Source organism: Otolemur garnettii, unplaced genomic scaffold (genome assembly GCF_000181295.1).
Source record: "Otolemur garnettii isolate 467f Iridium unplaced genomic scaffold, OtoGar3 scaffold00005, whole genome shotgun sequence".
Taxonomy (NCBI): Eukaryota; Metazoa; Chordata; class Mammalia; order Primates; family Galagidae; genus Otolemur; species Otolemur garnettii.
The window spans coordinates 41,724,024-41,738,734 of record NW_003852400.1 but is presented as its reverse complement, the minus strand read 5'-3'; the positions used below and the strand labels follow the sequence as shown (position 1 = coordinate 41,738,734).

Genomic DNA, 14,711 nt, shown 5'->3' with positions numbered 1-14,711 from the left:
CAACCTCCAACTCCTGGGCTCAAGCAAGTCTACTGTCTCAGCCTCCCAAGTAGCTGGGACCACAGGCACCCGCCACAACGCCCAGCTATTTTTTGGTTGCAGCCCTCATTGTTTGGTGGGCCCGGGCTTTGAACCCGCCACCTTAGGTGTATGTGGCTGGTGCCTTAGCCACTTGAGCCACAGGTGCCAAGCCACCTCCTTCTTTATCAGATGAATCTTATTTAACCTAAGCACACATCAGGGCCTATCAGCTGCAAAGGCTTCCTTGAATTTAAAATTTCAGTCAGAACTACTTCATACTTCAGTGCTTTTAAATGTATAAGTTTTAAATTATAAGCAAACAAAGAATATGGCTCTTAACACACTGACTGCTGCATTAGAAAAAAATTTTTCCTCCTTGGAGCCACGGTGTGTTATTAGGTCATGATAGTTTAGAGATGGCAAGTTATATATGTTTCAGAGGGCCTGGGCTCAAAACCAGTGTAAGTGAAATACAACTCACATGGCAGTTAACGTGTTAAATGGCACTGAATTTTGTCAAGATTTTCTTACAACTCTGGCCAGAGCATTTTAATACTAGTACACATACATATTTTCAATTGGTATTGGGTCTCCATGGTTATAGGGCAGATGAAATTCCTTAACTGAGGGGTCATCAAACTTTTCAAACCGGGAGCCAGTTCACTGTCCCTCAGACCGTTGGAGGATCGGACTGAGGGCCCCAGGACGAGTTGGCTGCTAAGCAAGACAGGCAGCGGCAGCTAAAACACCCGGCAGGCTGGATAAATGTTCTAGGCCGGCTGCATACGGCCCGCGGGCCATAGTTTGAGGACACCTGACTTAACTGTTCAATATCTATATTCCAATGCCCTACATAGTAATAAATCATTATGCTACACAGTAACTTTCAAGTTTCACCATCCTAAACTAACTGGATTAACGACTATAAGACTAGTACTGAGGAAAAGACAAACACAATCTTAAATAATGTAATCACACTATTAAAATGCATGTCTCTTTCCTATGTATTATTCTGCAAGTCACAAGTAAATTACAACATTAAAAGAGATTCCATGTTGGAAGATATTTGCCAAAATAATGTGACAAACTTTACTAGTATCAGAAGTCAAACTGCTAGGCTCTGCGCCCACAGCTCAGTGACTAGGGCACCAGCCACATATACCAAGGCTGGCAGATTCAAGCTGGCCCAGGGCAGCTAAATAATAATAATGATAACTCCAACCAAAAAATAGCTGGGTGTTGTGGTGGGCGCCTGTAGTACCAGCTTCTTGGGAGGCCGAGGCAAGAGAATCCCTTAAGCCCAAGAGTTTGAGGTTGCTATGAACTGTGATGCCAGGGCACTCTACCGAGGGCAACATAATGAGACTCTGTCTCAAAAAAAAAAAAAAGTCAAACTTCTATTAATACAGATGACAGTCTTGATAGTCGGTAGACTAGGTTGAATTATAGGGTTTTTTGCTGTTTGTTTTATTAAATAGTAGGTAAACATTAATCTTTATCATTTTTTCAAAACTGCAAAATCCCTTTCTGCTCTGGCTTCTCAAAGTAGCATGTATTATCACTTCTCACAGTATGACTGGCACAGGAATACTCAAATAGTTGCAAGGTTTCATTAGTCCCTTTGTCACTGAAATAGCCTACCTATATATGGTGAAAGAAGAAACACAAGCAGGGGGCCTTCATTACATGGTACCAGAGCCCATTTTCCTACTTTATGCATACCATACTTCCTAAATACTTCAGTTTTCAGCTTTTCCCTTGCTGACGCTCACCCCCTTCTTGCCTAAGCCAGATTTATAATTGATCTCCAACAAGTCTGCTGCAATTGCTTAAAATAGTCCCTGGTACCCCATATGCTCTTTGTCTTAGTACCCCAAGTCCACTGGTGCCAACTACTGCAAGATACTCTGCAGCAATCCACTCTTCTTAATAAGAAAGGTTCGCTGACCACTATGATCCTGATAAACAGGCAGGACAGACATTATTCTCATTATAATTTACACATCCATAAATGAAGCAGCCATGTCATCTTGTCCTTGGGATCACAGAGTAGTAGAGGCAAGAGCAGGACTTCCAAAACAAATGTTTTTACTACCATATCATACTTTGAACCCTTTAAGTAAAATTACACAAACAAATTGTATAACTAAAACATTATCTGCCAATGTCAAATTCTGAGGAAGGGGGGAGGTCCATGAAAAACTTCCCTTCATAAAAGGTAAATAATGATTTGTATACATATTTGGTTAGACTATATTTAATGGGAACACTAAGGTTTCACTCAGTCTGTGGGACATAAGTTTTAATATAGATAACCACACTAGGTGTAAAGTTGAGCATTACCCATACCCTGCCTAACAAGTTTTGATAACATCACAATTTAAGAAACTTTTTCTCCAACTGACCTATTGGGTTAGACAGAGACAATATCTGAAGAGAAGCACCTTTAAATTCCTTTCTCTTATCCATGCCCTTTGACAAAAAAGTGTCAACTGCCTATGCTATGTTGCATAACTATGCTAAGGATATTTTCTAAAGCAAATTGGGATGTTCTTTTAGAAGTGTGTAAAAATTTTTAAGGAAAAATATAAAAGTATAAATTTTAATTATACTTAGTCATCTTTTTAAAAAGCTACCTCTCTGAAAAATGCAATTACCTAAAATTAAGACAATCACAGAACACCATAAATGTGTGATCATTACACACATCTACTTCTTAAAGTCTATAGAAAGAAAAAAGGATAATTTACAAATATATTCATCAAAAGAAGTTATGATGAGAGCTGGTATGTGTAGTTCATTCAACCTGTACTTTAAGTTAGCTCTTGATTAGTTTACATTCAAGAAACAAAACTGTCATGTTTTAGGCACTAAGTGCTAAGGCAAGTTAGGACTGTCCGAAGCATGACATTCTCATCTCACACACATCTTTGTTTATTCCTATTTCTAGTTTGCTCTCTCCAGCTATGGACCTTCATTTGGGTACCCTGCCTACGTGTTGTGGAGATACTACTCACAAAGGAGTATAATCAGAAGATTATACAGTAAAAAGAAATAAGTTAATAATCAAAAATTTCCCCTAGTATTCTGGGCACCAAGAACTGAAATGCAAAGTTCTGATTTCAATGCTATTTGAAGTATACTAGATTACACTATAAACTATGTTCTAAAAGAAAGTCAGAGCACATGAAATCACATTTAAATAGCAGACTGTGTCAGTGGTACCAAACTGGTTTATTAGCTTAATAATGATAATGACGACAATAGCAGCAGCAATATTTAAAGACCGACTGAGGGCCAGGACTATGCTAAACACTTTACATACACTGACTCAGACATTATCTCATCTAATTTCACAGCACTATGAGGAAGGCACTATTAGCTTCATCTTTTTTCCTCATTAGGGAGGAAACTCAAAAGAGTTGAGATAACCTGCCCAGTGTCACATAGTTAGTATACATGGAGCTAGACTTCAAACCCTGGAAGAATGGCTGACTCAAGTATATAACCTATTCATTTACATAACAAGTATTTAAATGCCTACCATGTGCCACGCGCTTTCTAAGCACCCATATTACATTGTTTTCACCTGGTAATGTGGATGGATTAGTAATCTTCACAACTATTTACAAGAATTACTTCAGAATTTAGCACTCGCCAAAAGCAATGTTCCCAAAGGTTTACGTTATCTCTGCTGTAAAGAGAGCCAGGAGCAGTCTGTACCTGTGATCTCATCTACTTCAGAGGCTGGGAATAGAAGATCACCTGAGCTCAGCCTGGACAACATAACAAGAGCCTTCCTCTACCAAAAAAAGAAAAAAATTAATATAAAAAAACTAGCTGTGCATGGTGGCACATGCCTATAGCCCCAGCTACTTGGGAAACGGAGGCAAGAGGATATCTTGAGTCCAGGAGTTCAAGCTGCAGTGAGCTATGATTGTACCACTGCACTCCAGCCTGGGTGACAGAGCAAAACTTAGTCTTTAAAATCAATAAAATTGTAAAACGGTCCTAGGAAAAAATGTTTTGAAATAAAGATAGACTTTATTAAAATACCTGCCTATCTCACCTTACAAGATTCTGTGTTTCTCTTGAGGATAAAGAGCCTTTTCTCCTTCATTCTTAGTAATCTCAGTATTAAGACATGACAGGCTCTTAATAACTTATCATACAATATTATTTCTTATGAGTCTGTCTTCCACAGTAAGCAAGAAGTTATCCATGGGTTTTTGTATATATTTTTCCTACCTATTTTTCTATCTCCAGGGGTGGAGCATAAGGGGAGGCTAACAAAATATACTTCACAGAGTTCTGTAATGAGTATAGGAGTTTATATAAAACATTTACCAAAAGCACACTCTAGGCACTCAATAAATAATGGCTTTCTTCTCTTTTCATTTACCTCCCTAGCACCCAGCACCTAAGCAGCAAACCCACTTCTCCTACTACTAACACAAAGGAACCAAAAGGCAAGGCAGAACATGGCTTAACAAGCTGCCAATTAACTGAAGAGCTCATCACTACACATTTCCTTTATGTCATTTTCCTGGACACTCCACCCTGAAAAACACTCAGGAAACATTTCCAAGCAATGACAACTGAGGACTAACCACCAGGTTCTAACTATATCTGCTGGAATGCATTACCAAAGGTCAAACTCTACACACACGATTCACTTGAAATACTGGGCAAGGACAAAGGTCTTCCTTTCCGGAGAAGATTGGAAAGGAACGCCCACAACAGCAATGCTATCTGAAGAAAAAAATCTATGACCATGTTATTGAACAGGGCAAATTAGTTACATCCTCCAATATGATATAACCTCATTGCTAAGTCTTAATAGTTATTGGGAGTCTGAGATATGAAAAATTAAAACTGCCTTTTTTAGACGGCAAACACATGGTCAAAATGGAAAGCAGAAAGTGACCCTGAAACTACAACACAAATAGGATTAAGATAGTCATAAAACATTTAAGCCACCTAAAATAATCATCACATTTGTAGCCAATTAATTCCCCTAACCCCTTCTTCTTCACCTTTTCCATTTATTACAATCTTTCCTAAATCCAGACCAGTTAATCTGCATTCAAAAATTATAATCCTCAAAAATGTTCTTCTCAATTCCTAACTATACTGCTTCTTAGCTAGGTTGTCTTGCGTAAGCTGCCCAACTACCCTAGGCCTCAGTTCTATCACCTACAGAATGGAGATGACCAGGCTACCGTCCCTGAGTAAGTTGCTGAGAGATTGCAGAGGCTGTACCAAGCCTACACAACACTAAGGAAATGTCAGTTATTATTTTTGTCCACTCTGACCTGTAGAAATAAAAGTTACAAAATTCACTATTAAAAATGCCACAGATGCATACCATATTCCGGCAACACTCTTTTCTCTCCTCCTCTGGCCTTCAACACCTGCTCCTTCCTATGTTTCAAATCTTCCCCCAGCTCCTTCCTGGTCAACTCATTTTCATCTCTAAATCGTAAGTCAAATCTCTCTCAGGTCAAATATCCCCTCCTCAGAGAACCCTTCCTTAAGACAGCTGTCTCCACGTTTCACTCTCTTATAACCTTGTTTTAGTTCTTTCATAGCCTTTATAAACGTCTTTAATTGTCATAGATCAGTACCCAGAACTTATCTTTATACTGGTATTTCTAGCTCCTTTCATTCTACTAAGCACATAACATGTGCTCAATAAATAAAAAATTATACAAAGTCAAAGTCAAGTATTTTAAAAACATTGTGCTCACACAACATAAAAAACAATTTCAGGTTAACAAGTCAAAAGAAATATTTTAAAAACGAGGGCTAGTGGCTTGGCACCTGTGGCTCAAGTGGCCAAGGCGCAGAGCCACATACACCTAAGGTGGCGGGTTCGAATCCAGCCCGGTCCGCCAAACAACAATGACGGCTAAAACCAAAAAATAGCCAGGTGTTGTGGCGGGCGCCTGTGGTCCCAGCTACTTGGGAAGCTGAGGCAGGAGACTTGCTTGAGCCCAGGAGTTGGAGGTTCCTGTGAGCTTTGATGCCACGGCAGTCTACCCACGGGGACAGCTTGAGGCTCTGTCTCAAAAAAAAACAAAACCAAGGGCTAAAGTGAGAGAAGAAATGGAGGAATATTACCCAATAGTTTTACTTTGCTGCTCACTTATAGTGAGGATTCAAATAATAGAATTTATACAAATTCTAGGATAGAATAAATAGAACATACCAATTAAGGTCATTCAAAAGTTTCGGGGATATTAACTCTACTTTTTCACAAAGGGAGTAACCACTCCTAAGACTTGGGCAGTAAAAATAGTGAAGGCAACCAGACTGTATGTAGCTAACCCTTTTTAGGAGTAAGTAAACTAAATTCAGAACTATCACGTAGGCTCAGCGCCTGTGGCTCAAGCGGCTAAGGCACCAGCCACATACACCTGAGCTGGCAGGTTCAAATCCAGCCCAGCCTGCCAAACAACGACAGCTGCAACCAAAAAATAGCCAGGCGTTGTGGCAGGCACCTGTAGTCCCAGCTACTTGGGAGGTGGAAGCAGGAGAATCACTTGAGCCCAGGCATTGGAGGTTGCTATGAGCTGTGCTGCTGTGGCACTCTACCCAGGGCGACAGCTTGAGACTGTGTCCCTCCCCCCCAAAAAAGGGAACTATCACTGTATAAAGTAACAGTTTTTCCATTTGTTTAGCTACACCCTACCACACATCTATACAGATCAAGTTCCACTAATGGCTGGAATTACCACTACTGGGAGATCATGTATGGTTTTCACACATGACTGATAAAACACTAAGCTTCAAAGGCATTCCATGAGTAGTCATGAGAAACCTTTTTTTTTTTTTTTTTTTTGAGATAGTCTCACTTTTTCACCCTTGGTAGAGTGCCATGGTGTCATAGGTCACAGCAACCTCAAATCCTGGGGTCAAGTAATTCTCTTGCCTCAGCCTTCCAAGTAGCTAGAGGCGCCCACCACAATGCATGGCTACTTTTAGAGACAAGGTCTCACTCTAGCTTAGGTTGGTCTCGAACCTATGAGCTCAGGCATCCCACCTGCCCAGGCCTCCCAGAGTGCTAGGATTACAGGCGCGAACCTCTGCACCCAGCGCCATGGGAAATCTTTTAAAGTATGTTTTTGACTCTAACATAAAACTAGTTGATAGGGGCAGTGCCTGTGGCTCAAGGAGTAGGGTGCTGGCCCCATATACCAGAGGTGGAGGGTTCAAACCCAGCCCCGGCCAAAAAATGCAAAAAAACAAACAAACAAAAAAACTAGTTGATATTATTTCTCCTAATTATGTCTTAGATGGAGGATTATACAGGATTACACTTGACAAACATATCACACATATTAAGTGCAGGGGACTTCTTTCCCAAAGTCAGGCAGGCATTTATAAATGAAGGATCTAGAATTTGAAACCAGAGCCCATCACTAGACTATGCTGTCTCTTTAATATTTGAATGAAAAACCCACAGTTTATAAAGAATAAATTATTCCCAATTTTAGACAGTTTCAGTTAAGGGAGAAAAAAAAAAACTACCTGAGTCAACTGAACTCTAAACCTACACAGCAAGAAGGCTGAAGGGAAGAAGAGGAGGAGAAGAGAAGAGAAAATGAAAACTGTAAAAGGAGAAAAGAGGAGGAAAGGACAGATGGAAGGAAAGACAAGATACATGTATGTAATACCATTCATAATCTCTGGATGCCGAATGCTTTTTTGAAAAGAAAATAAGAGACAAAATACTATCTATATAATCCCTAATAACCTTGTTGTACAGATTGTATATTTCCATCCCAAATGCTGAATTAAGGAACCTAAATTAGGAAGACGTAGACAATTAACATTACAAATATCTTTCCATAAAAACTGAAGCTATATGTTAACCAATTCACTTTAAAATCTGGGAGTTTAGTGACTTTTGCTGCTAACTTCTCTTTTTTTTAATAGGATAAATATTAACAATTTAAACGTCAATTTCTTATCCAAAAGAATCAGAATAATTCCCCAAACTGAGTAACACACTGGAAAGTTTAGTAGAGCTCAGCCAAAAATGACTAAATGAGAAAGAGATTAATAAAGATTCATAGCATGTCTGTGAGTTTCCAAGGGATGTAATTCAAAGAGAACATAAAGGAAGAATTTACATTTTGTTAAACCTATTGGGGGAAAGTTCTCTGAACATTTCCACACTTTATTCCACCCAGAGTAAATTTAAGTTAAAACGCAACTGAGTAAAACAAACTAGAGCCAAATACCTGTAGAAGCGATTTCCTCCAGGTCTCTGCTTTTGTTCCAAACTACCCACTTAAAGGAAGAAAAAGTCTTGCAACAAGATTCCAGTCTGACCCACGAAAATGCCAGTCTTACAAATTTTTGTTTTTTTGAGATTCCTTCCCTGTCTCTGTGGCTAGAAAAGTTAAATGAAACAGAAACAAAACCAGTAAACTCCCATCAGAAGCAAAAGAACTTCTTTCCTGACCAAACATTAACAGAAGTTGCAATAACAAGTTAGGATAGACACTGTGTTCTATTTGTTTCCTTATTAATATTTATTTTTATACTCAGTCCCTAACACAATGCCCAGCACCTAATAGACAATCAACAAATGAATGGTCAAATAAATGTTAGGAGGAAAAGGAAGGCACAAAATGCTGGACACTTAGTAGCAAGTAAGAATCTTTCTAAAATATTTGACTTTTTCCCTCTTAACAAAGGGGACCAATATAGGGCCTAAGAAAGGGACCACTCCTTAAGGGTGCCCTTATGGGGCAAAATGATGTCAGCATATAGCACTTGAAATAATTACTGGTGTGGAATGAGTAACAGGGATTCCACAACCACCTAGTATTCATTGCCAATGTTTTTGCTGTCGGATTTGACTCTGCACCTATTAACTTTGATTTGGCATAATGGTGATACCATACTTGGAGTATGCCAAGGGAACCATTACCCTCCTCCCTCCCAAGAAAGCCAAGATGGGCACCCATGGGCTCCTGTTTCTATATGGTATTACAATTAGCTGTATTGGTGTCCAGTGCAGAAAAGGAATCTACATCAAATCTGTTTTAGACATAGATGGATATCATCAGCAGGGTCCTGCCAAAACATAACACACTCAAATTAAGTATTCAAGAGAATTTAATGAAAGCACCATTTCAAAGGTATAGGCAGGGTTTAGGGAAAGCAACAAAGGACACTAGCACACCCCTAAGGGTTCATTGGGAAGCCATTATCATCTCCAGGTATAAAGGAGCCAGCAAGTGAAGGATTACCAGAACCTAGAAAGATCTGTAACTATATGTAGCTTTTAGAGAGGGTCACTGAGTAGGAGTTGTAATCTACTCAAAATAGAACAGCCCTAGTAACACAAAATCTAACAGGAGGGAACTGCAGAAGCTGATGTGTCTCCCACTGAGCAAAGTCAAAAGGGTGAGATAGCATGTAGAAGTTGCTTCCAAGAGTAGAGCAGAGTGAAGAAAAGATCTGGAGAGGCAAAAATGGAGAACATACAGCAAAGAAAGCATTTCTAAATGACACAGCAAAACACAGGTATATGGAAGAGGCTTTGTCGATTCCATTTAAATTAGCTAGGTATCATCATGAGACTGCCTGCAAACAGGTATTTAACTGGGTTCCTCAAACTCAAGTTGGAGAAGAAAAAAAAAGATTCTAAGAGTAATTCTAAGTAATTTCTGACATTTCTGCATCTCTAAGAATAAACAGAAAAGCCATTTATCTATAATGAAGGTGATCTAAGGTCCTTCTCTGCGCTCAAAGGGCACCTATTCTATTGGCTTATCATGATGTATTATAACCTCTTGTTCATTTGTTTCTCCCTCATCAGACTCTGAGCTCCTTTAGGGCAGGGCCTGTCTTATTCATGTAAGTATCCCTAAAACCAAAACATGGTACCAGGCACAAAGTTGGCCTTCAATCAATGTGCATGGAATGAATTAAAGTATTCAGAGTCTACTAATTGGCATCTTAATGGTATGGAGCCTAAAATCGGAAATGACCCTTAGCAATTAAACATTAATAAGGTATATTCAGGACATGGTTTAACACATTGCGCTAAATACAGGGGTGGGGAACCTGCAGCCATAAGGCCACATGTGGCTTTCTAGATCCTTAAGTGTGACCTTTTATTAAAAGAATTTGTTCTGTAAAACTTAAAGAATGCAGGTAAGACTCTAGAAAGCCACGTGTACCCGTAAGGCCACAGGTTCCCCACCCCCAGGCTAAAACATAGCCCCTTTCATACCAACCACTTCTTTCTCTGTAGTACAACTTTGATGTGCTCATTTGTGTATATAGTCTTTTCTAGAATCACAGAACCAGTCTTCAAAGAGCCAAAGAAAAGATGGTAAGACTATGCTCCATTTCAGAAAGGAATCAATACACATTACCCCTCAAAATTATCGTTCTTTTTGCAAGGATTTACCAGAGTCACTAAAGTAACTAAAAAATTTGGAAATGTGTAAGAGGAATTCATGTTTCACTGATAAAGTTGTGTAGGAGACACCAAGAGCCAGATGACATCCAAGCAAGATGATCTGCAGCTGAGGCGTGGACCTCGGGCCATTCGTCCACAGGAGTTCCTTGTGGAGAAGGAGCCTGTGCCCTCAGCACGTAGTCACTGTGAATTACTCCCCCACCTGTGTTGTTCTGGCTCAATAAAAGGCTGGTGCGGAGGTTGCTCGGGGCTACCTAGAAAGTAAGGGCTAGCCCGCCTTCCACAAGCTTGTACTTCTAATCCGCCTCTCACCTGGTTCCTTCCTGCGCTAACCGAGACCAGGGCCATAGGAGCCCGATGGGTCAAGACAAAGTTGAATTGGGAGTAGAAATATACACACACGTTTTATGACTACTTCAACAGACATCACCCTCAGTAAAAATATAAAGTAGTTGTGTGACACATTTATCTGACATTGTCATATTAAAACAGATGTGACGCTGGAGTGGTCTATAACAAAATCTAGAACATATTCACCTTATAATTATGAATCACTTTCACATAACCCTGTATTTATGGCTGTATAGTCAACTCTTAACCTGTAGCTTCTCCACAGAAAAAGGAAAAAAGTTAATACCAAGTTGATAACTCTCTTCAAGCTACCACAATTTTTTTTTTGCAGTTTTTTTTTTTTTTTTTTTTTTTTGGCCAGGGCTGGTTTTGAACCCGCCATCTCCACCTCCAGCATATGGGGCCAAGGCCCTAACCCTTTGAGCCATAGGCACCACACCTCAAGCTACCATGATTTTAAACTGCCAATATCCTGCCATCAGTAAGGTGAATAAAAACCAAATTCAATATGACAGATTCCATTAGAAAGGTGAGTTTGCTATAAAAACATGTGTCTTCCAAAGTCAATATGAAAAAATTCTGCTCCACTGAATTTTTTCCTGCTCCACTGTTCTCCCTCACTGCTGTTTGTAATGCAGACTTGATGTTAAATCTAATATCTCATATATCCAACTAAGTTAGTAAAATAAGTCACTTTCTACTTCGGAAAAGGAAATTCTGGGGTTATCTTGATAATACACCAAATTACTTTAAATGAAACTCCAGCAATATAAAATAGGTAAAATATAATGTTTCAAATAGACCAGGTGTCTTTTTGTACATCAAACTTAATGCAAGATTTTTCCACTGAAGACATTTAAAATCATAAACACAATTTTATATTTTTGAGAGCCATCATACTACTGCAACTGTCAGCTCAACGAAGCAATAAAATTACTCTAACCTGGCTCGGCGCCTGTGGCTCAAGTGGCTAAGGCACCAGCCATGTACACCTAAGGTGGCAGGTTCGAATCCAGCCCAGACCCGCCAAACAACAATAATGGCTGCAACCAAAAAATAGCCGGGTGTTGTGGCGGGCACCTGTGGTCCCAGCTACTTAGGAGGCGGAGGCAGGAGACTCGCTTGAGCCCAGGAGTTAGAGGTTGCTGTGAGTAGTGAAGCCAAAGCACTCTACCCAGGGGGACAGCTTGAGGCTCTGTCTCAAAAAAAAAAACAAAAAAAATTACTCTAACCTATACAGGATAATTATGTGATGTTTGCATGTTGAAAATATAGGCTACAATCTATAATTTATAAAATTGTACTGCATTACTACGCATTCCTCCATTATACATGAATTTTTTAAAAAACACGGATTCTACCATATGGGTTTATGTTTAATTAGAGTTTCAACTACCTCAGAGCAGTATTATGTTTCATCTTTCCCAATCCGTATTTGGCCTACATAAAACATGTTTGTTTTTTTTTCCAAATTAATAATTCCCAAAAAGTAGGAAAAGGGATAGATAATATGTAATTCTGAAAGTACACAATGTGGCAATGATGGAATAACATTCACTGTATTAGAATTACTAAAATGAATTCCAATTTAACATTTTCCTCTCCTTTTATTAAAACATAAAGTTTAACAAAGCTCCACTGAGTACAAGTTAATAAATTCTTTAATTTAACATCTCCACCAAAGGTATATTTTTCAATGCCAATAAAGAAATTGAATATATTTTAGTATAATCATAAATATGTCCTGGCATCTGAAAGGATTACGTTTTTATAAAGATAGTGTTTCAAAATTGTTTCCTTTTCCTAAACTTAATTCCTAAAATTCACTGTGAAGGTACACAAGAAGTGTCCTGACAAAACATGAAGATGTTTCACAGATAACAAAAAGGAATTTTTCCTTAAAAAAAACAGGTAAGGTTCGTGACAAGATTGCAAATGCCTAAATGGTCAGGCTGGAAGCAGGACAGTGGATAAAAATGGGGGAATTTCCAACTAATGAGAAGCCATTATGCAGACTTCCATCTAGGACACTAAAGCGACAGATCTCTGACCCTGAGAACTTGCCAGTACTACTACTACTACATGGATTATTTAAACATGAGTAGCACTACCCAAATCTTCAGCAGGTCTCCTTGGGTTTGTTTTTTCCGTAACATAAATAGTTCACAACATAACTGCCTTACACAATACACATTTTTTAAAAGGTGAAAGGCATTCCTTCAACGCCTATCTCTTATCCAGATGACTCCAATTCTTGTCAAACACACACACACACACACACACACACACACATATACACACAAACAAAACGGAACTGGCAACCAGAAGCACCAGTACCAAACTCTCAATTAGGACGACAGCGCCAAATTTGCTGCAGTCAAAGAATGTCTAGAGCTCCACGCCCGGCTGTCACAGGAGATGGAAAGCTATACCAGAACAAGGTCTGTGCAGAGAACTGGAAACAGGTCTCCCCACGCTACCCCCCAAAGCAAGCTGCTTCAGACCTATAGGCAGAAACTTGGCATCTTCATCCCCATTTGCAACCTGACAATTTACAACCTGGCAACACCTTCTAATTAGGCACATTCTAGCCTTTTATAGCCGAAAAATTAAACTGCTTTTCCTAATAAGATAAACCAAGCAGTGGCGCCTGCTACTGAGAACCCCCAGAGTATCAAACCTCCAATTTCGCTAGTGAACCTGATGAACTAGTGACTAGGCTTCTCTACAGTAGAAAGAGTAGGAGCCCACCCTGCCCAGCTAGAGTGTAATCAGAAACAGAGGACAGGAGCAAAGGACGGAGCGCAGAGGCGTGAACAGCGTCCAAGCAGGGCTGGGCTCAGTGCACCGGCGGGCAACAGACAGACAGCGACGGCCACGCGGGAGCCAGGATGCAGGCTGCAAAGCGGGGTCCCCGGCTGCCGAAGCCGCCCCAGCATCTCGCCCCACAGCGGCGCGCACGCCAGGCACACACCCCCACCCGCCAGTCTGCGGCTCCGCGACTCTCCCAGGGTACAGGCATCGTCCGCAGCTATGCACACCCTACCCCGGGCTCGCGCGCACACGCCCCTCGGGCCGGCGGCGCGTACGTACCCAGCACCACGCAGAGCACATCGAGGGCCACGTACGGCAGCCGCGTCTTGTCAAACATGGTCTTGGCCCGGGCTGCCCGGCGCGGGCGGTGGACAGAGCTTCGGCCGGCGGCCGAGGCCCTCAGTTCTGGAGCCTGGGCCGGGGACTGGAGACGGCCTGGAGCTACGGCTCCCAGCCGGAGGACAGCAGCTGAGGGCAGGCAGACTAGGACCAGGCGGCGTTCCGACCGCCAGCAATGGCGACCGGGACCCCTTCCCTCAAAGCCCCCAGAAACACTCGGCCAGGGCCGAGACACTCGTGAGCCAGCCGCAGCAGCTCTGTCGCCTCAGACTCTCCTCGGCCGGCCCGGGTCTGCCCCGCCTGCTAGCCGTCCAGATCCCAGCGCCCTCTCCAACAGGCGGGGCGTCCGGACTCGTGCTTTAAGGATGGGGACCAGTAAGGAGGAGGAACACGGGCTCCAGCCCCTCCCGGCGGGCAGCGCGGAATCGGCCGGCGCGCGGCCTTGCGGACTGCGGGAGCACAGCAGGGGCGGGGCCGGGGAACCCCAGGCCGGGCCGGCAGCCAATCAGCGCAGCCGGCCCCGCCCCACCCGACCGGCGGAGCCGGGCCGGGAGTTAGGTGCAGGCCGAGCTGCGAGGCGGGGCGCGGGGGTGCCTCGAGTTCGGAGCTAGGCGGCTCTGCTCCGGATCCGAGGCCCGCTGATTGGTCTCCGTACTCGGCCTCCTTAGCAGCAGCTGCTAGGCATTGCTGTTTTCAAAGGAGAGCGAGGTCCCCTAGCCATGATCCTAGAGCACTGGCT

General features: G+C 41.8%; 1 protein-coding gene across 1 annotated transcript in view; it reads right to left on the bottom strand.

The window, feature by feature from the left end:
* The window catches only part of PLPP1 (phospholipid phosphatase 1), a 98,542-nt gene extending 84,123 nt beyond the window's left edge, over positions 1–14,419 (bottom strand). Inside the window, exon 1 of the mRNA XM_003782766.2 lies at positions 13,913–14,419. Within this exon, the coding sequence (XP_003782814.1) occupies positions 13,913–13,970 (58 nt within the window). The 5' untranslated portion in view covers positions 13,971–14,419. The remainder of the gene's footprint in view (positions 1–13,912) is intronic.
* Between the last annotated feature and the right edge of the window lie 292 nt (positions 14,420–14,711).